The sequence below is a fragment of the Culex quinquefasciatus genome, chromosome 2, assembly GCF_015732765.1.
Source record: "Culex quinquefasciatus strain JHB chromosome 2, VPISU_Cqui_1.0_pri_paternal, whole genome shotgun sequence".
Lineage (NCBI taxonomy): Eukaryota > Metazoa > Arthropoda > Insecta > Diptera > Culicidae > Culex > Culex quinquefasciatus.
Window position 1 is genome coordinate 58,826,195 of NC_051862.1, and position 23,076 is coordinate 58,849,270.

The window sequence follows — 23,076 nt, forward strand, 5'->3', positions numbered from 1 at the left end:
ATGTTTTTGTTATGGGACCAAAAATCCGCAACTTTTAGCCATAAAGAAGTATTTTCAAAAATTCTGCCACTAAGTTATGATTTTTTGAAAAAAGTAGTGATTTTTAGAAAAAAACCTAATTTTATACATAATATTTTGTTGACCTAATTTTTGCCTTCCTCACCTCAACGAGGAAAGGCTATAAAATCACTCGAAAAATGAACTTCTTTATTAGACCTCGTTGCAACGTTGCCAGATTATTTTGTGGGAGATCTGTATATTCTTGAAAATAAATCTGTATTTTATCTGTATCTTGTCGAATTTGAAGCCATAGAAGACATTTAAAAAATTTTAACTTCAGATTTAAGCCTTTTTAATCATATTGAAGCATAAATTAATTACTAAATTGTTGAAACTTTCAAATATAACCAAACAAAAAAAAATCTGTATGTACAGATTTTTGGGATTTTTGGGATCGAAAAATCAGTAAAATACAGATTTATCTGTATATCTGGCATGGCTGCCTCGTTGACCCACCTTCACTTATACCTATCGACTCAGAATCAAATTCTGAACAAATGTCTGTGCGTGTGTAAGTCCATGCACCGAAAAATTATGCACACGATTATCTCCTATTATGAAGTTTAGAAAAGTACTTCAAAAGTTATGCTAAAAAAACGATTTCAAATAAAGCCCGGAAGATTGTAAAAAGTGTGGTTTTTGTAGGAAAGTTATTTAAAAGACCTTTCCAACGAGCCCAACACGTTGAAGATCTGACAACCCTTTCAAGAGATAAAAAAAAAAACTTAACACTTAAAAGCTTTTTATGCACTTTTTGGAGGCAGGATCTCAAATATTTTGATGAAAACGTTGTCCGGATCTATCATGCGACCTGTCGTTCTATAGGTAATCAAAAGACCTTTCCAATGAGCCCAAAACGTTGAAGATCTGGCAACCCTATGAACAATTATAAGTACTTTAGTGTTTTTAAGACACTCTTTTTAGGCCGGATCTCAGATATTTTGATAAAAATAAGTCTTATTTATACTCTTTATTGAGGCTCTGTAGTGTATTCACTTTATGAATGTTAGGAAGGCACCATCCACCTAAAGGTGGATTAAGCAACGTTTTTTTTTATGTAAAATTGAATTTGCAATCGAAGAGGGCTTCAATTTCAAGATATAGCCACCGAAAGATTGATTTTAGCGAAATATTTGCAGTTTTTTGAGACCATTTCTGAAAATATTTCTTTTGAAAAGTTCAGAAACTTTACTACAAAATTGTCTACGAGACATTGAAGATTGGACCTCTGGTTGATGAGATACAGCGGCTTATAGGAAAAGAGACAGGAAAGTTGAAGTTTTTTAATTCCCACCCAAACAATCCTCCATTTTCTAATGTTGATATCTAGCAACTAATGGTCCTTTATTCAATGTTAAAATATGATATTTTCCGATCTTTTCGAAAACATTATTCTCATTTTTTTAATCAAGACTAACATTTCAAAAAGGCGTATTATTGAATGATAGGCCCTTCTAAAATGTAAGTCCTGATTAAAAAAATATTGTTTTCGAAAAGATCGGAAAATATCACGAATGTTTCATATTTTAACATTGAAAATCGGACCATTAGTTGCTGAGATGTCGACATTAGAAAATGGTTTTTTGGTGAGACTTTGAAAACATCAATTTTCCTGTTTTAGTTGCTGAGATGTCGACATTAGAAAATGGTTTTTGGGTGAGACTTTGAAAACATCAATTTTCCTGTTTTAATATTTTATATTTTTATCTCAGCAACTAAGGGTCGTATCAACAAATTTCAAAGAAGCAAAAGATAGAGAATTTTTGCAGCTTTCCAAAAATGTTTTTTTTCAGAGGTGAGAAAACATGGGAACTAATTTAAAATAGAGAATGAGTGCGACTATTTTCAAAAAAGTTATCTAAAAGTGGCTATAACTTGAATACAGTGCACTTTATCAAAATTTCACTAACATACATTTGGATTGCAAATTTAATTTAACAACGAAAAATGAAAATGATAAATTTTTGCGACCAATATTTGGTTTTTTTAAATCAGTATTGTTTCAAAAATTCAAATTATCAAATTATTCAAATTATTTTCATACATCAATATCTTGCGAGATAACTTCAGCTGGTTTCATAGAATCAGAAGATAGCACCAAAAGAACCATTCTAATAAAAAAAAATCGAAAAAAGCGAGGACTTCGAATGAGCTGTAATTCTCAAAAATATACTAGGACTTTTCAGCACCCTTTCTTTCCGGCAGCATTGATAACGGTCATCCCATTCCCCGGGAATGAGTTTTTAATGGCGGATAAACGGTCAACTCCAAACCGATCCAAAGTTGCAACAATGTGTGGAATCACTTTAGTGCCTTTTATATCCTTTCCTACAGTGGAAGCCCGATGGTTTGACACTCTTCAAACATGTTTTTCAATCGGAATCAGAAACCATTTACTTATCAATTCGATAACTGTCAAATTCAAATAACCAAGGTTGCACTGTAACAAGGGGGTGGCTGGTCATCGCGGTCATTCCGGCAGGGCCATTTCGGACAAACATTGTCATCATTCCGTTGCAGAAGCGAAAACAATTGTTACATCATCATCATACTCAGTTTTGCAGTAATATTCTTTTTTTATTATTCTTTTTTTTTTGCCTTGTGAATATTGACCATTTGGTGAGTGGTTCGTTTATTTTCCCTCGTAAAATGCTCGCTTATTAAATTTGTACAATGACATGATACGAGGGAGAGAGAGTGAGATGGAAACAGCCATTAATGTATTTTTCTTCTTCTTCTTTCTCTTTTGTTCTCGCTAATGTATGTGTGTGTGTGGTGGTGAGTTTTTCATTGTATACACATGCAATGTTTGCTTTGTTCACTTTTAAAGTTCATTAAACTCACAGTTTTACGATAGAAAGAGAGTATCCATCCAGCTTTAACGAACACAATCACACGCACAATGGCTTCTTCTTCATCATCGTGTTTCTTCCTTTATAAAAGTCAGTTTTAACTTGCTTTTGATTGGTTCCCAACATTTATGTTGATTTTTTACATTTTCATTTTCATTAACATCGTTTTATGATAATTTTGTTAGCTCATTGTCAGTGCTTCTTCCTCTTTTAAACTTTCTCCCTCTTCTTTTTCTTCTACAACAAGTAGTGTGGTATTTTCGTAGCGATTGGTAATAAAAACTAGTAACAACATCAACAACAACATTTTCCATCGCGGTGTGTTTGTGTGTGAGTGGGTGTGGTACCACCTTCTCCATCTTTCTAAACGGAATAACAGAAAACGTAGAAATTCACCATAAAAAAAATCATAAGCAAAGTTTGTCATTGAGTGAACTGCTTCTGGAGGAGGTGGAGGAACTTTTCAAACTCCTGTGGGAATGGTAGTTTTTTAGTACTTTACTCAACCTACTAAGCGTACGTAGTACTTTTCCAGCTAGTTTTAGAGTTTTTATTTCTCTCGGTTCTCTTGGAATAGAGTCAGAGGTGCTCTGGAGGTTGAATCCCTTCGGTGGCTGCACTTTTGTTTTGGTTCGCTGATGAATGGTTTAGAAGTTACTCAAAAGTTTTCATATTTTTGTTAGTGATAAAATCATAGAATGTGGGCAGTTTGCTTACAGGACGGAACGTTTTTTGAGTGCATTGATTTTCGACTTGATGTAAAAATAATAATGGAGGTAACTTGTAAAGTTTTTTATAAGGCCGTTGCAAATATTTTTCAAAGTTTATGTCACTCCCCCCCCCCCCCTTCAAAATTTGTCCGAAAAATCAAGGGGCCATGTTTGGGCTGGAATTACAAAATTTTGAATTTTTATGGAATTCCAATGCACAGGACCGCAAAAAATTTTTTTTCGCGAAAAATAAAATTTTCGTCAATACTTTGAATATTTTGAAAACTAATGATTGCAAAACCACTGGACAGGTGTATAATGCATTTTAAAACACTTTTTTCATTGAAATGTTGAAACCATGACTCGTAAATTCAATTTTTAAACTTTTTTTTTGCCCCCCCCCCCCTCGACTTTGGTCAGAGGTGAGGGACATAAACTTCAAAAAATATTTGCAACGGCCTAACTATTATATAAAAAAAACAAATTATTCGCTCTACAGCATTGCCTTGGCGTTCTCGATTGCGAGATTCCTACTCGAAACTAAATGTCCGAAGGCTTTATTGTTGAGGCAATTGCAAACCTCTTTTTACACCTTAGCTTCCATCCACCCTGAGATTCAAACTGACGACATTTGGATTGTTAGTCCAACTGCCTACCAGCAACTCCACCGAGACAGGACCCAGGGAGACGACTCCTACACCTGGACTGAGCTAACGACCTAACCTTTCTAGGTTAGTCCGGGGCCAACATTAACTTCCCGTCCGACGGAAGGCGTGATCAGACAAATCTCGTCTCGAAAAATGCAACCGGGACCGTCTGGGATCGAACCCAGGCCGACTGGGTGAGAGGCAACCACGCTTACCCCTACACCACGGTCCACGGTGTTATATAACTGTTATATAACATTACGCAATTTTAGTTTTGTTTTTAAATTTTTTAGCAAAATAAGTTCTTGAAATTGCTGATTTTGTTTGTCTTCAAAAAAACATAAGAGAATAAGTTTTTTTTATTACTTGAGGCTACTTCAAATATTTTTGAATCTAAAATGTGCATAGAAAAAAAAGGTGATTTTACTCTTGGGAATGCTAACAGATTTTGTGTCAAAAATGTGTATTTTTTGTCAATTTTCATCGATTTCTGTTGAATTTTACTTTTGTTAAACACATTATTCTAGTTTAAATGCATAGACAATAAACGACAAGATTTAACCATCCATTTTCCAACCGCCTAAGATTCAACTGTTTTTTAAACGGTGTGACTATTTTTTTTAGTAATATTAAATAATTAATTTATAAAAAAGTCTCGTGCATTATATTAAATTAAATCAATTTTTTAACTTTTCGTTTTCTGGAAATTCATTTTTAAGGAGATTGAACTACAATAATAGTTAACTTCTTAACTTAAAAAAAGAGGAAATTTCCATACAAAACCCCCTTTTTTCTCAAGCTTGTATTAATCATAACTTGACTTTTTTGATTTGCTTGAATTTGCGACAATTCAACGAAAAATCTGGCATCTCTTCTTCTCAAACTATATCGATGGAAGAACAAACCATCAAAAGTTGTAAATGCAATTCACATTCATTATATTTTCTGAAAAGTTGTTTACATTAAATTTTAAATTTCAATTATTTTAGAAGTTCGACGGTAACATTTCAAAAGGCATCATGTACATTTTGACACTTTCTGGGTTATTGCATATTCTGAAAGTACTCCTAATAAGCTACCTATCCACCAAAAATGAGCAAAAGTTACTTCAGTAAAGTCTGTTTAATCATGATTTTAAATAAAGTAACATAAACAAAATCTCTGCCATCAGCAGTCTCTGTTTATATAGCCCTGTCAACCTGTCAAACAAAAGACTACATGAACCTCGTGACGGAAAAAAAGCAACATGAACAAAGCGCCATTCGGCGAAGAAAACCGAATCATAACAAAGCGCCCCCCTCAATGACAGCAGGGTGATATAAACGTTGGTGATTTCAAAAGAAGTTATGTTTGTTTTTCTCAATTAGGTACTAAAGCCCTAAGTAAATTTTTATGTACAACGGTAAAAAGCACGATTAAAAACCATTTCCGATCACTTTTTTTCATTTTAATGCAAACAAAAATTTGACAAGACAACATTTTTTCGATGGATCAACTATGGTCCCCTTGGAACGAGCTGTCAAGTAGGAGCTTTTCTGTCAAGAAGGACCGCGAGGTTAATTTTTCAAAATTGATTTAAAAATCCATTTTAAACTCTTTGTGGTCGTACAAAGGGTCATTGTACTCAGAAAAATTAGCTTTATCGCTGTATTCAATAATATCAGCAATCTAAGCTTCATTTTAGGACCCAATTAAAATTACGGAAATAATGTTTTATTGAATTTAGATGATCAAGTATCAATAAAAGCAACGTTTTTCATCGTTTGTTATCATTAGAACATCTTATTTTGCTTTTATATTAAAATGGGAATTGAAAATGAATGCTCAACATTCAAATGCGTTTTTCTCAAAACGCATGGTTTGTACATGATGCTTTTTGAAATGTTGGCGTCGAGTTGTTGTTTTAACCACGTATAAGAAAGAAGTATCTCTTAATAATTAAACAACAGTTATGCAAATATCCATTGAATGCATCTTCTTTGAGTGAAAAATGTGTGATTTTTCCTAAATGTGGTGCACTTTATACAACAATTATTCAGGAAAAATGTTTTAACTAGAAGTAATTTTACACAGGAAAAAAAAATTATGGTTACAAAAATGCTTAAATTAATACCTTCTATGTCTTATTTGACTTATTCCTCAAAATGGGGTTAAATCACACCGAAAAATAAGTCATATTTTATGGGTTTCAACCTTAAAAATCCAACTTTTTATTATCGTGTACGTGTAAATTAAATAATTAGTTCCTAAGAAACTTCATACTAAAAAAAAGTTTAACATTGCAAAAAACTATGTCAAATAAATTTTATCGAGTTTTCTTCAGAAGGTCAACAGTTCAAGATTGATATCTTTGCCTTCAGCCTTAAAATAAAGTGTGTAAGATGTATGTAAATTTACATTTTCTTTGGGTAATTGGAAGATGTAAATATTCATAATTTACATACATACATTTTTTCTATGAAATTCTACCTAAATTGTTGTGAATTGTGCGAACTTACACAAAAATGATACTATATTTTTAGAGATTATGAAACATATTTTCCAAACGTGAAATCTCAACATTTCTCAATGTAATGTTGCCATGATTTTTTCTTTAAATAAAATAAATCGAATTTGGTAAAACAGTCTGTACCCTTATGTCATGCAATAAATAATTTGCAAAACATGTTTGTTATTATTTTTTTTTTGTGAACCTGTAATTTTTAACCAATATCTTTTATATTAAAATGAAACCAGATATATTTTTTATCAACGCAGGTTTTTTTTGAATAAATCATTCTTGTACGTGCAAGTTTCTGTGAAGGTAAGAAATTATCCTACAAGGTATGATAACAAAGTCCAATGTCTCTGAGAACAAAGTTTGTGATATTAAAGGAATTTCTTGTTTAAAATTATCGTATTTTTAGTCACACCTGCCAACAAAAAAAAAATAGATGTATTTAGCACTGTTAGTTAAGAAAACGATTTTTTTAAATATATTTATTGTGATCTTATGATTTTTTTCCCAAAAAAATCAATCCTATTATGTTTAATTGAATTTCAGTGGAGCATAGCTCAAATTCGTCACTTTTAGAACAAATCAAATCTCATATTTGGATTCAATGAAGAAACCTTGTAACCACAAATGAAAACAGAAATTCTCATGAGAAATATGCTGAATATCGAAAATTAAAATTTTCTCGATTCCCTTGTAAAATTACTTTGTTTTCCTGTCATTCTCGGATGACAAAAGTCCTTACTTTCTCCACCAACAATAATAGAATCGGAAAGTAATACTTTTTGATACAAGGACTGAAAAGTTCTATTATTCAGCTTTGAAATGAGTGCTTAAAATTTTAAATTTACAGCACTATGATTTGATTGTTATGATTTGAACGGTGAATTGACTTGTCACATGCTCATTTGACTTTGAATTCCATTTAAATAATGCTTTTTGAAACTGCAACAAATTTGTTAATGTAACTCGTTGTTAAATTTGCACTCGTCTTCTTTTTGCAATCTATTAATAAAATAGTAACAAAAAGGATAAATAAATAGATAAAAAAGTGTTAAAGTTTAAGTCCAATTGAAATTTTTTACTTTATTTAATTAAATTTTGACAGCTTTTGAGTAACTTCCACTACCATTCATTCCATATTTCCTTCCCTTTTTCTTACAAATATAACGCACGATTTCCACCTAATCTCTTATTTAAAAGCTCCAAAATCATATCAAAAAGGGTGATTCATTTGTGTGTGTTTGTGTGTTGGTATAAAAAAGTTTCGCAACGATTTTGGAAGTTTTAAGGGCTCAAAAAACAAGACCACGTGGAAATCGTTTCCTCCCTCTAACCTTATTCTTCACCTTGGCACCGAAAGGGATTCAACCCCGCGATTTGCGAGAGAGAGCGATAGACAATAAAAGAGCCTCCGTCATCATTTAAATTCTACCAAAACCCTGGTGGCCGGTGCGGCCAACACTGCAATTCAAACGAAAGCCAAACTTTGCACCATTAGTTCTTTTCCCCCCTCTCACTGTTAAATGGAGGGGAATGTGGCAAAGAAAGGAAGAAAAACTGGGGTGAAAACTTTGCGCCGGTCAACTCCTTACCTGTTTGATTTTTTGCTTCCACCTGGGAAATTTTTACGAGATTTTTCTTTTTCGTTCTTGTGAAAATTAACAGCTCTGAAAATTGAGTTTGCGTGCTCGACACTGGCTCAGTTTTTTGCTTCGATAGATCTTTGTCAACTACTACAACAAAATAGTTTCACATTCATATTTTCTGGTTTAATTTCTTTTTTGTTTGCGGAACTGCTATTCATTTTTTTATTTGTTGCTATAATATTCGGATTGCTCTTGGTATTGGTTGTTGGCTTTGCTTTTGTTTTGTGTATTACTGGTTTTGGAACTTGTTTTCTTTTGTTTTGCTAATCTTCGTTACACTTTCTCACAGACACACTCTCTTTACTTACATTTTTTGTTTACTTCTTTTTGGTGTGGCTGGTGTTGTTTTGATTTTTCAATTTGTGGTTGATTAAACATTAATGATTGTACAATTTTGATTTCACTTTCGCTCACTTATAAACGTAACTTTGATTTAGTTTTTTTCGTTTATCCTAAGCTAGTCTTTTCTTACTATGTCTTTATGCTATACCTTAAAAATTTACTAGTTTCCTATGTACAAGTTTCAGCGTAGCTAAGTGTATTTTTTCTCATTTTTTTGTATGAAAGTTTGCTACAGTTTTCTTCTTTACTCTCACAATGTAACCCGCATTGTCCGTATAGTATTTTTCTTCATCTTTTTTTGTTCCTAATTTCATCGGTTTCACTCTTTGAGTTGCAGTTTTTACCTTTTCGAACTGCACAAATCGATTGTCTAGGAAGATTTTTTTTCTCGAGGATATCTAGTGCAATAATTTGCTAGTCAACTAGACTTTATGATGATTTTCGTGTTTAGAAAGTACAACTAACAATTTTGTGTGTTGCTACCTTTTTGTAGTTGTGTAACACTACATTTTTTGAGGCTCAGCCTCTGGTTGGTAGATGGAACATTGACGGTTGCGGGATGTTGTATGACTTGAATATTTAAGAATTCTGAAAAAATTGTGCATAGAATAAATTTCATAAAAACGAATAATCGTTCATTCATGTTGGCATTCCAGGTCAACTGAGTTTTTTTTTTATATTTGGCTTTACCGATTTGGACCAAACTTTGAGAGGACGACCATCTACATAGTATTTTTTGTAAATTTGGAAGCTTAAATATTACCTCTTTTATGATGTAATTTTACCTCGATTTAGGCAGAAAAAGTGACATTACACCAGGAAAGAGGTAAAAATACACATTTTCGGTGGTCAAATTACACATTTTTTCTGACATAAAAGATTTACCCCTTCCCAGATGTAATATTACCATGATTTTTTTAATTGTGTATTGACAACTGACAGAAATTTCAAGTTTGGTGCCGATTGGTCAATTCCTCTACTTAGGAACCACCCTCTTTTTTAAAGACATTGTCTAAAAATTGTTCAACCTTTTACTCGTAGATAACGTTGCAACTATTAGCCCAAAATACTGTCTTCTGGTTGCTTTTTAAAGGAAATTTATATTTTGAGGGTTGATGCCTTCCAATTTTATTTTTCAACGGCTTAAGGGGTTACATACATGTAAATCGGCAAAAATGTCAGAGGTTGGTTTGAGCACACACTTAAACTTTTTTTTAATTTGTTTTCAGGGCATTTAAATATATATTTTCAACTATTATCACAATAAATTTGAAGACATTTGTTTGTATAATTGCCGAGATATAGCTATTTTAAGATAGCAGTTTAAAAAAACGGGTGCCACGATATCTCCACACTGTTTTGACCAAATCGGCTTAAATTTGTTGTGAAGACTCGTTAAACCGGTCCTGTATGCATGACGAAGCCCGATTTTCAAAAAGTTTATTTGAAAAAAAGATAAAAAATATTTCTATGTTTTTCATATAAAAAATCGCCAGTTTTTGATTTTTGTATTTTTTTAAATGCAAATTTTCAAAATCGGGCTTCGTCATGCACACGGATTATGTCTTGCAAGTCTTCACCTCAAATTTCAGCCAATTTGGTCCATCCCATCTCGAGATATCGTGGCATCCGTAAATCAACTCGGTGTTCAGAGAAATACGCTCACAAAGTTTGACAGTTCGCTTTGCGCATGGTAAAATTTTGAGCGTAAATCGTCTCTTACTCAGTTTTATTATAAAACTCATGAAACTTTCAGGAGTGATTGAAAATCATTTTTCAAGTGGATTTAATAAATTTTCTGAAATATGAAATTTTGTGTTTTTCTACATGTATGTAACCCCTTAAGCTCTGAAACGACGTTTTGAACCAATTTCTATTTACATATTTTGGGTTTCCATGTAAAATTATCATTCAAACCCAAAATATGACCAAAAATCGATTCGTTGACAATTTGGCTCAACTCTGAAGGCAAATTCAGATTCAGCGGGCAAAATTACATGGAAAAATATATATTTGGACAATTTTCGAATTTTGTTAGGGTGGTACCATATTTTTTCACTTGAAAATTATACTTTTTTTTCAAATGAAGATATCTCGAGTTTAAAGGAAAACACCCCTGCGATTTTTTTCAGCGTTTATAGTGCTAGATCTCCTCTTTTAAATGCAACCTGGCGCTTAAAATTTGGCTTGCGCTTTTTCTAGATATTTAAGTTTTAAATTCGCATCTTTTTTACCTTAAATTGGCTGTAACTTTTGACCCTTAGGTCCAAATTGATTCGTCAAATAATGAAAATGTTGGTTTTCTATAGCTCTAAAAGTACCCCAAATATCAATTTTCTCTAAAACTGAACCCTGAATTGCCGCGTTCAAAAAACTGATTTTTGACGGTTTGCTCAGATGCTTTCAACAAATTTGGTCGTAGAAGGCGTAGATTACGAGATAAAATTTTGGTGTCCTCGATAAATTTGCTTGAATTGGCAAGCCCAAAATCTTTTTAGAAGACGAAAAAAATCCCAAAAATATATTCCTGAAAAGTTAGATTTTCAAAATCACCCTAATCGTGAACCACCCTCATTTTTCAACCAAACCAAAAGTTGCCCCTTTTCATTTGCAACAACTCTTCTGAAGATACCAAAGCTCCAAAACTTCACCATTTTTCGGAAAATCAATTTTCCACTTAATTTTGCGATCTGGACCACTGTGCAATGTTATGCGCAAAAGAATTAAAAAATTGTAAAGAAAATCATCAAAAAAGGGCGGTGTAAAAAAAGAAGGTCAATTATCATTCTATTTTTAAACAGATAGAAACAGTTTCAGTTCCGTCAGTGGGGGTGACATTGGGTCTGGGGGGTGAGATTGGTTCAAAGTGATTTTTTACGGATTTTACCATTTCTCAGATTCTTCTCAATGAAACTGAATTCTGTTAAAAGGTTGTTCAGGGAACATCTTAAGATGACTTCGCTGAAAAAATCTCGTTCCTAGAGCAAATCCTGTTATTTTGGCAACTGTCTAAAGTTGAGGTACGTTTTTGGCCAAAAATGGCCTCTCGAAAAATCATTTTTCTAATATTTTTGTTGGAATTACTTGAAAACTACCCAAATGATTGAAAATCTCCACTTCAAACATTGTAGCGTGTCAATACGATTCCCTCGAACAAGAAACACTGTTGGATGACTTGTTTTTACCATATCGTTGTATTTGAGCATCATTTTAGTTTCATTTGACCCAATGTCACCCTCTCTAAGGGGTGAGATTGGGTCAATTTTCAAACTATTGGCATTTAAGGTAGTGTTCATCAAAATCCACCATATTTTGGGAAAATGTTAGTAAACTATCTAAGAACAAATCTACGTTGAAAGATTTTCGATGTAATTTAAATTGTTTTTGTTATTAAGAAATTACGAGAGGTGTATCGTTTTTTGACCCATAGTCACCCCCACTGACGGTTCATGAAAAGTTTTCACCATTTAATTTTCAAATTCCACATTTTTAGTTTCAATAGTAGAAATAAATCCACAAAATTGAAAGCATGTTTTTAAAAACGTTGTCAAATAACTGTCTCTGATGTGAAATAAAATTATTTTTACTCTTGTTAATTTCGATCATTTTTGATTTGTATCCAATGTTGTCCAACAAATATTCTAATTGATGAAATATGAGCAACTTGATGTAGCAACTTATAGTTTTGAGTTCTCACTAGAGAAAGCTGTTAAAATTATAAATAAAAATTCGTAGTACGGCATCCAAGAACTAAAAGGAAAACAAATCTTTAAAAGTCATCGTATGAATACAAACTAAATTTGCACTGTACTTTTCAAAACTGATTCGAATAGCTTTTACCACACCCAAAGTTAAAGAACGAGCGGATAGTCCTCACGAAAAGAAACGTGAGGAAAGTGCTATTTTGCGAGAGTATAGTCCTCTCGCGTGTTCATTCGTTCATTGGAATAGTTCATCCTATTGAGTGGCTTATATGGACAAATGACCGCCACTTAGCTACCGAACCATGGTGGCACATATGTCAAAGGCACGGTTCAATAAGCCGAAGGTCTTGGGTTCGAGTCTCGGTACCGGTACTTTTTTTTATGGATGAACTTTTTTTGAAGATAAAACATGAGTAAAGTACTCACGGTAATTTCTGGATTTATCCTCTCCGTCCGCACACAGTACAACTTTACTACCGAATCGTGCTCTTTATCCTCTCGTATGCCGATACCGACACCCAAAACTGGCAGCGCTAGTCCGAGAGAATGATGGTCTCGAGTCGAGAGAATAGTGGTACCATTCACGGACGCAGAGAACACAGCTCGAGATGGGCGATAGAACTATTCTCTCGAGGTTCATTTGCAAAAAAAGTTCATCCGTCAAACAAAAAACCAAAAGTGTCGACAACGGGAATCGAACCAGATACCTTTGACAAACCAATCCAATGACTTAGGTGCCTCGGCCACCACAGCTTGGTGATCAATGAGAAGTCAGAAGTCGATGTATGACACTTGTTGGAGATTTATTGATTCAACTAACGAATGAACTCATTTGTTATGATGGTGTGAGTCGGTACCATTATTCTATCGATTTTGGCACTGAGCCCTCAATAAATTTTGAGAGAACAATTATCTCGACTCTGAATTTTGGGTGCAGTTCTGGGTGCAGGTCCAATTTGAACATAGGATCCCACAAGCCACAAGTATTTTATTAAATTTGAGGTGAGTTCTATAAAAAAACGTGCAAAAACATGAAGCAAAAGGTGATGATGCAAATTGAAAATCACCCCTAAATCTGGTTCTTTTGGAATTTTAAAATTTAAACATGTCAGAAGATATTTCCACTTTTGTCAGATTTAAGGAAATTTGATTTGTCAATTTCGCAAATTTGTTCAGATTTGATCAAAACGTTTACCATTTACTATTTTGGTGAATCAAATTTAAAACAAAATACTTAAGCATAAGCACTTAACAAAATAAGTGCTGAAACAAACATTTGTTCAAAGCATTTGTTTAAAATCGACGCAATCACTAGCGAGCACAAATTGGACGTGATGCAAAATTGGTCTAATGAGAGATCCTATCGTTTGTCACTACTACACCAATCGCTACCGATTAAAACATTTTTTTCTGCTCTCCCTCTCACTCGAATCGGTATATACAGTGAATGACTTAGGCCTCTCTGAGTTGCGCTATGTCGCTCCGAACTGATGAAAAATAGTTTGCGATCGGCGCTGTTTGCCTGCTCTGAGCACATTTGTTTGTGACTGTCGTCGACGAAGGGAGTAGGCAATGAAATTCACGAATTATTTGCATCGTTGTGTGATGTGATTGGACAAGTCGCTGACTGCAAGCGAGTCGTAGTCGCTCACGTATGGTGGCGCGCTTCAATTGGCAACGATTTAATCGGCGATGAGTGAGTGGTTTCTGATCAAGTGGAAAATTGTCCATTGTCCTATTTTCATATTTCTGGATATTGAATTGATAATGTTTAAGTTGCATAGTGAGCAGTCAAAAGAAAACAATGTGGCACTCCACATAAAATAGACCAACATTTTAAAAAGTTTGCACCTAACTCCATCGTACCTCTAATGTTGTCATATCAGCACATTGACGTTTAATTACAGCTCATAAACATCGTTTTCAACTGGAAACGAGCGATAAATAGCTCAATCGGAAGTGAACAAACAAGAAATCAACAGTTTTCGAAAAGAGTTGGTAAAAGGTAAAAATCAGCACAATGGATGAGGTGTTTAACTTGCCAAACATACGAGAATTTCCCCTAGTAAGTCGTCAATAATCATTCCGCAACTGCCAAGTTCCTCTCAACCAGCAGTTTTAGGTTCTCGTGTACATTTGGATAGCTACAGCTACTAACGTGTTCTTCTTCTTTTTCCTATTTACACTTCACCGATAGCCGGTGGTGGCGGACCGCTCCACGTCGGACGTGCGCTCGCCCCTTCCGCCGCCATCCAGCTGGGTGGCCTCGTCTTACCTGAGGTGGCGCACGTTGCGGGCCCGCCGCAGGCTGTGCTTCCGGCCGCACAGGATCCGCTTGAACGCGTGCCGGAACTCGGGCGAGAAGATGGTGTAGATGATCGGGTTGAGCGTCGAGTTGAAGTAGCCCAGCCACAGGCACACGCTCATCGCGATCGGCGAGATGTCACAGGCGGTGCAGGTCGGCAGCAGGATCGCGATGATGAAGAACGGCAACCAGCAGCACACGAACGCGCCCGTTATGATGGCCAACGTTTTGGCCGCCTTCCGTTCCCGCTTCGAGTCCGTCGCCGATTGGTTCTTCTTCTTGGCGATCGATGGCTTCGAAGAGGACGGCCCCGGACCGCAACCCCCGCCCGATGGGTACGCCACCGAGAGGTCCGCCGTCGGTGGGTCCACGTCGATCCGGTCCCGCTCCAGCCCGTTCCCGAGCGAACCCTTCTCCGGGCTCGTGTTCGCCGACGACACGTTCGTGAAGGCCGTCGTCGTTTCGCTGATCGTCGGCAGCGGCCGCCCGATCACGGCCACGACGGCCGCCGCGATGCCGCCGGAACCGCCGACCACGTTCGCCGTCGGGCCGCCGATCGCGTTGTTGGGCTGCGAGGCCGTTACCTTCCAGCGGAAACCAATCGATGTTAGTGCCATACATGAAGCTTTTGCCAAGGGTTCAGGATGGGTCTGAGCAGCCTAATGGAGGGGGGCACGTATACAAATATATACGCACTGAATCAAGTGGGATACTTGTCACAGACAGGAGGAGCAAGAGAGTGAGAGAGAGAGCGGAAAAGAGAGAGAGCGCGCAGACGACAGACAGACACGTGGTGTACTTGTGTGTGTATGTACGTATGGTGTGAGAGTGAGAGCAACGAGACAGAGACAGACATACAAAGCACAGAGTAAATGCAACGCACAAAGCTGAGACATTGAAATGGAATTGAAATTATAATGAAAGCATGAAAGGATTAAGTATTACTATAAGCTACAAAATTTTACACTAAGATATGATGAAGAATTAGATACAATTAGAATTTAAACGTGCATGTTACTTAACATTTTTATGCTATTATTTACAGAAGTATTTATATATAATCACAGCAGCGCAGCACACAACCGAATAGAAAAAGTGGTAGTACAAAGTACGGTTAACGAACTGAGAAAATAATGCACGAATCGGCCCGAGAGCATTTTTCTCACAGGTCGTGTCGATGTTGAAAATCAATCCCAAGATCGTAACATCTCGAATCTGTATCTTTGTAGTAACGAAAGGCTATCATTGTTCAATGAACATGATATTTCAATCCATGAATCTGATATTTCGATCCATAAATATGTTTTATCAGCGATGGAAGAATCGCAAAAAAAAAAACATTCTTCATCCGCGAAAGAGAGAGGAGGCAAACAGATTTATAGGATTATGACCATTTAAATTAATTGATTTCGCTTTGTTTACATACACTGAAATCAGTGTTCCGCTGAATAATCCAGGTAATGATTTTTTGAGTTTCATTTTATCGATCTTTCGTGCGTGAGAGAGGAGAGCTATGCTAGCGAGCTTCCATTTTTTTTTCTCTTGATGAGCTTCAAAAGATTTACTTTTGGTGAAGATTCTTCCATCGCTGAACATGACGAAGTAGATTCGATTTGAAATTTGTATAAAAATACGATAAAAAATGGAAAAATGTGATTTTTTTTTAAATATGCCTGAACTTCTGATTTTTTTTGGAATTTGAGATGATTTATTTGTCAGTTAATTATAAAATTTGTTATTATGCAAAAATCTTTCAAAAGCTTAAGAGCGAGTTTTTCACCAATGTGTAACAGGTCGTATCGAGGTGCTCCGATTTGGATGAAACTTTCAGCGTTTGTTTGTCTATACATGAGATGAACTCATGCCAAATATGAGCCCTCTACGACAAAGGGAAGTGGGGTAAAACGGGCTTTGAAGTTTGAGGTCCAAAAAACCAGAAAAATCTTAAAATTGCTCGCATTTCCGTAAAACTTCATCAATTCCAACTCTCTTAGATGAATTCGAAAGGTCTTTTGAAGCCCTTTAAAATGTGCCATAGACATCCAGGATTGGTTCGACTTTTTCTCTTAGCTTTTGCAAATTACTGTCAAAAATAGATTTTTTTAAAACCTTAATATCTTTTTGCAGCAGCCTCCAACACCCATACTCCCATAGGTCAAAAGATAGGTAATTACATGGACCGAGGATTCCGAATATGACAAAATTGAGACCAAAAAGTGCCGTTATGGCGGCCTACAGGGCAAAAACTAACGTTGTAAAATGTTTGTTCTAGAAAAATCGAAAAACTATGAGAAAAACTGCGATTGGCCAAAAAGTTATTACCGTAGGCTTATAGTCCATGAAATTCCCTATCTTTTGACCTATGGGAGTATGGGTGTTGGAGGCTGCTGCAAAAAGATATTAAGGTTTTAAAAAAATCTATTTTTGACAGTAATTTGCAAAAGCTAAGAGAAAAAAGTCGAACCAATCCTGGATGTCTATGGCACATTTTAAAGGGCTTCAAAAGACCTTTCGAATTCATCTAAGAGAGTTGGAATTGATGAAGTTTTACGGAAATGCGAGCAATTTTAAGATTTTTCTGGTTTTTTGGACCTCAAACTTCAAAGCCCGTTTTACCCCACTTCCCTTTGTCGTAGAGGGCTCATATTTGGCATGAGTTCATCTCATGTATAGACAAACAAACGCTGAAAGTTTCATCCAAATCGGAGCACCTCGATACGACCTCTAGAACAAACCGAGCAATATTTACAAATACTGCCTCTTAACTAAACACATTACAACCTTGAAAGTACGTTTGCAAAATATTGTTATTCCATTATCCACAAGCAATAATCTAAATGTCATCTTTATTTTTAAACTTGTTTTTTCAAACATCTGAAAATTCCACAAAATGTATGTTTTTTTCATTTTTATTCGAGGTGCATTTTTTTCTAATTTTACAAAAATTAAACATAAAAAAGCGCTTGATTTGAAAAATATTTTAAATTTGAAAAATGTTATGTTTTCAAAGGCTTTTTAGACGTAGAACTGAAGTGTTTGTGTAAAAGGTTAATAGAACCAATTTTTCAATTTTTCTTTGTCTGTTTTGAATTATTCTTTCGTGATCAACACAAAAACCCAAAAAAAATGGAAGAATTGACCTCTCAAAAAATGTAAAGAAGTATAAATTCAAACGATTTTGCATTGAAACTCAAATTTTATGGAATTGCTTACCTCGTTAATTTACACGCATTAAAACCAATTGTCAAATGAAGATGCATTTAGACTATATATAACGCTTGTTGTTCATCGTGGTTTATTATTGGGATATACGATATAAAAACTGTTGTATTTTCCGATTTATTAAAACAAACCAAAAAGTATGTTGTTGTTAAATCTGTGCAAAGTTAGTTTAGCAACTCTAGAATAAAAAAAACTTCAAGGTTCTAAAAACCCTTTTTACTGTAAACTCTCAATGAATTATTAAGCATTTACTAGAAACTGTCCAAATTCACGAGCATTTTGCGATTTAAAAATATAATGAAAAGTTCGCGCACAATCCACAAGCGACATAATTTGTTTGGGTAGCGCCAACACCTTCTTCGGCCATCAAGGTCATATTTGGGATATGGGCTTAGTTCGTATACCTGGAAACAAGCGCATGAATGCCGGAAAAAGTTTCACCTTACTTAAAATCCACATAGATTTTATTGTTGTCGAAAAATATTTATTTTTTCAAACCGTTACGTCATTTTTAATGGTCTTAAGTTTCAGAACTTTCAATGAAATCAATTATGATTTAGGTAATTATTTATAAATTATTCTTCCGAAACTACAAATATTAAATATTGGATGTTGAAAAGAAAAGTCGAAATTCATTAGATGTTTACTAAGAACTGTCACTTAGGCGTTATCCATACAGTCTGTCACGCTTAAATCGGCCAAAATTAACCCCCCCTCCCCCCTGTGTCACACTTTGTCACGCTGGCTCTGACCACCCTCGAAAAGTATGTCACGTTTTGCTGGACCCCCCGCACCATCTTGTTTTTTGTGCAGTTTTAATATGATTTATAAAAAGTATTATTTTGAAATTTGGAGTTTGATCGGGAAAGTTATTAATGATGTAGTGACAGAAATCTCCATATTAAAAAAAAATCTGATGATTAAGGCACTTTAATCTTTTATCAAAAAATCAGTTTCTTAAAGCCTTGAATCGTGTTTGATTTATGAGTGTTTAGCAAATATTATACTTTTTTTTAGCAATATTTTAAGACTGAATGTTCAGTATTCAAGAAATAGTGGACACATGGGGGAGGGGGGGGGGGGTTCAGCGACGGTCCAGTGGACAGTTTCCACGCTTTATACAAAAAAAATATGAAAATTGTCCGCGAGGGGGAGATGGGGTCTGAGATTTAAAAAAAAAAAAGTGTCCACGTTATTGATGGATGGTCTCTTATTAATATTGAAGTTGATTTTTTTTTCTATTAATGTTTGCTTATCAATATTAAATAATTTAGAATTGTTTGATATGACACCAATTACAATATTCAAGAAGAAAACGTTCGGAAACCACAACAAAAAAGATTTCGTTTCCAAAAGATGGTCATAATTAAATTGTCCGAATATTTGTTTGATTTTCCATCAACTTTCACACTGAACTTTCAAGCGCCACCAAATTGCGTTACATCGTTGGCCCAACAAAGCATCCCTTTTTTCGTTGGCTGCGCTGCGTAGACCGCCAGCAAGCACGATGTTATTTTTTAATTTAACTTAAATTAAATAATGCTCTTCAGACAATTTGAGGGGTGCCGACCGGTTTTTCAAACAACATTCCTTTCTCCACCAAAATTTTCTGTCTGGGTGGGTGGGTGCGCTCGAAAAAATGCTCTTCTCATATCCATTAATGCTGGCATCTTGGCCGAAACCATTGCGCGAAGGAAAATATAATGGATCACTTCATCATCTTTTGGCCGTGACGATGGTTTGCCGGACGATTTGGGTTTCGGCGAAAGCACCCTCCTGGGACCACTTTGACGGACGGGAGTCGAGTGGCCTCTCACAGGACGATGATGAGATTTTTGCGGGTTTTATTAAAATGTTTTGACATTAACACCGAAGATCCATGGTGTGTGTGCGAAATGGTTGGAGTTTTAAAGAAATTGAAGACATTTTTGCAAATGAAAGTTTGCCAGAAAAATGCTGGTCGATTAGGGTTCCCAGAATATGGGACCTTTTTTTAAAACCTCGCTCATGCTGAAAATTGTTTCTTGAGCTATTTTAGAACTCTGAGCCAAATATGAGCAAAATCGGTCAATATTTACTTATTGATACTCGGAGGTGTAAAATTTAAAAAATGTTTGAAAAACTCTTTTTTTTTCTTTACGGTTTGGTATGCACGGCCCGTACCTCCATCCAAGTATTTCTAAAAGTAAGATTCTCATTGGAAACTTTGTAGGATACACCAAAGCTTTAATACTCGATCCCGAAAAGTTATAAGTAAAGTAAATCTTTCCCAGTTCCTGAGGGGAACACCCGTGAAGAGTATCGGGGCCGGCATTTACAAAGCGGATTCAGTGGCAGTTTTTCACTCAACTAATGTTAACATGTTTTAGGTTAATGTTAACATTCTATAGGTCGCCTCCCTAAGGTGTCGTGATAAGGTCCAGTTTGTGACGATACACTACCTTCCCTTTACTAAGCAATCGAATCCAGAAGGGAAAAGATCACCAGTTGTGTTGGTCCGAGCCGGGATTTGAACCCCGATCTACCGCTTACGAGGCGGAAGCGTTACCACTAGGTTACGTGGCTCGGACAAAAAAGTTATAAGCGATTCAAAAATTTCATTTTATTATGAAAAACATTTTTGACCAACTTTAGGCTCGGGTATCAATGGGATATTTTCTCAACCAAATTAGCTCAAAATTGGCACAGGTGCTTAAAATAACCCAAAAAATCGTTTTTCGCTTGTGGAGCAGGGGGTCATTTTTTTCTGGGCACCCTAATGTCCATTCGATTTCAGCATAATATTTTTTTTTTAATTCTATAACAAAACAAAAACTATTCGATTTCGGATTTCGGTTCGATTTTTTAGTTGATCACAAATAGGGGGTGGCAATCTTCGAGATTTTCAATTTTTGTTTTTTTAGTTGAATTGCTTTCTGTGTTAAAGAAAACTGTCTTTGCCGCAGAAGATAAATAAAAAAATATAAAAATTGAAATAACACGCCATGGTCTCAACATTTGAATGAAAAAAGTGTTTTTAAATGCATTTTACACCTGCCCAGTTGTTTTGCAATCTTCAAAATATCCAATTATTGAAGAGATTTTTTTTTCGCAGAAAAACAAACTTTTTACGGTGCTCCCAGACATCCAAAATCAGATTTTAGATGCAGGAAAAAGCATTTCTAATCGTGCCCGTGGGAGTCGCTCAACCTGCATTCCTGTCACACATGAGGTCTGCACAGCTGATTCCACGTAGATTTTTCCCGCCAGTGATGACAGGAAACATTGACAAACGGAATATGTTCCAAAATCATAAGTGGTTTTCAACATATGAAGGGAAATCATCGTGAACTGGAAATGCCGGTCGTTAGCCCGGGTAAAGTGGAAACGTTGAGTTGATTGTTGTTCTCTGCTCTCATCTCGCAAAAATCCATACAGAGAACCACGTCCCATTCAACCGGCTCCGTGGCTTAATGGTTACGGCTTCTGTCTCCCAAGCAGAAGGTTCAGGGATCAAATCCCGGTCGGTACCTTTGAAATTTGGAATCAGGAATTTGAATATGAATAAAAACTAAAATGAATCAGGTGGGATTCGAACTCACACCTTTGGATTGGTGGTGGTCTGGGACGCTAAGCAGTCGGCCATCATAAGTTTTACACTCTAGCAGTGAATTGATCCGTAGTGTTGAAACATGTTATTTCTTCTTCTCATATTATTAAATACGCGCTGATCCCTGATTTGCTTGAGGGGATTAGAAGTCTAAATATAGATCGAGTTTCCTTCAGATGCTTGCTTCTATGTTTAGGCAGGGCCAAACAATGCCCAGCGACCTCGGAATTGGACCGCAAGGAGCTCTGTCATTCTGAAATGGGTCGTTGGAAGCAGCGCGAGGGCTATCACCACCTAATACCCGGGACTGAGATAAGCTGTATCAGCATGTACACAGTCTGATACAAATTATACTTTCCCATAATTTCGCTACCGGTTAGCGGGTATTGGATTGGACCACACACACACACACACACACACACACACACACACACACAGGAAAAAGCATTTCTAATCGTTTGCAGTTGGTTAGACTTCTATTTCCTTTAAAATTTTGAAGTTTTTTTTGAAAAAAAAAATTTTTTTGCCCCCTGATTTTTCGAACTGATTTAGAAGGGAAGGGAAGGGGTGACATAATCTTTGAAAAATATTTGCAACGGTCTCATTGAATTTTTAATAAAATGCATTTAAATTTGAGGTAAAATTAAAAATGTCATAATTTTGCCAAAAAATCGTCAAAACTAGGTTTGTTTATGAAATTTTTGATTTATTCATATTGCATTTTACACTGAATTCGAAGCACGAATTAAAAGTTTTCACACATTACAAATTTTGTGTTCTGAAAATGCCTTCAAATTTGGAATTTTCTTTAATAGTGTTTCAAAAACGCATAGTATTTGTTATATAAAATCTCATTTTTAACTTCTCTTACTGGAAAATTGTCCAAATAATTCGATCTTACTAATCCAAAAATTTGAGAATATTAAAATAATGCTTTTCATCAACATTTTCCGAATTGAAGTTAGGCCGTTGCAAATATTTTTCAAAGTTTATGTCGCACCCCCTTCAAATCAAGGGGCAAAAAAATATTTTTTCAAAAAAATATCAAAATTTCAATGAAAATTGAAGTCTTATCAACTGAGAACAATCTAAAATGGCTTTTCTGCATTGATAATCATATTTAACATGTTTGGATTCTTTTAAAAATATTTTGAACTTTTATGAAATTACAATGTACAGCACCACAAAAACTTTTTTTTCTCGCAAAAATAAAATTTTCGCCAGTACATAGAAATTTTGGAAATCAATGATTGCAATACAACTGTACAGGTGTATGATGCATTTTAAAACACTTTTTTCATTCAAATGTTGACACCGTGGCCTGTTATTTCAATTTTTAACTCTTTTTCATTTTCTTGCCCCCTCCTCGACATTGATCGAGGGACATAAACTTCAAAAAATATTTGCAACGGCCTTATATAATTTTTGAAACTTTTTAAAATCATATGAAAACTTTTTCTTGAAATACTTTGAGCACTTATCTTAGACGATCAGTATGATTC

General features: G+C 35.3%; 1 protein-coding gene across 4 annotated transcripts in view; it reads right to left on the bottom strand.

Annotated features, from left to right (window-relative positions):
* Positions 1–13,274: 13,274 nt before the first annotated feature.
* LOC6044436 (5-hydroxytryptamine receptor) overlaps positions 13,275–23,076 on the bottom strand; it is a 314,507-nt gene continuing 304,705 nt past the window's right edge. For 2 of the 4 annotated variants that reach the window (XM_038251623.1, XM_038251622.1), the window contains one exon: positions 13,275–15,347. In XM_038251623.1, the coding sequence (XP_038107551.1) occupies positions 14,730–15,347 (618 nt within the window). In that variant the 3' untranslated portion in view covers positions 13,275–14,729. Of the gene's footprint in view, positions 15,423–23,076 lie in introns of all 4 variants that reach the window. The other 2 variants (XM_038251621.1, XM_038251620.1) reach the window with 1 other exon arrangement.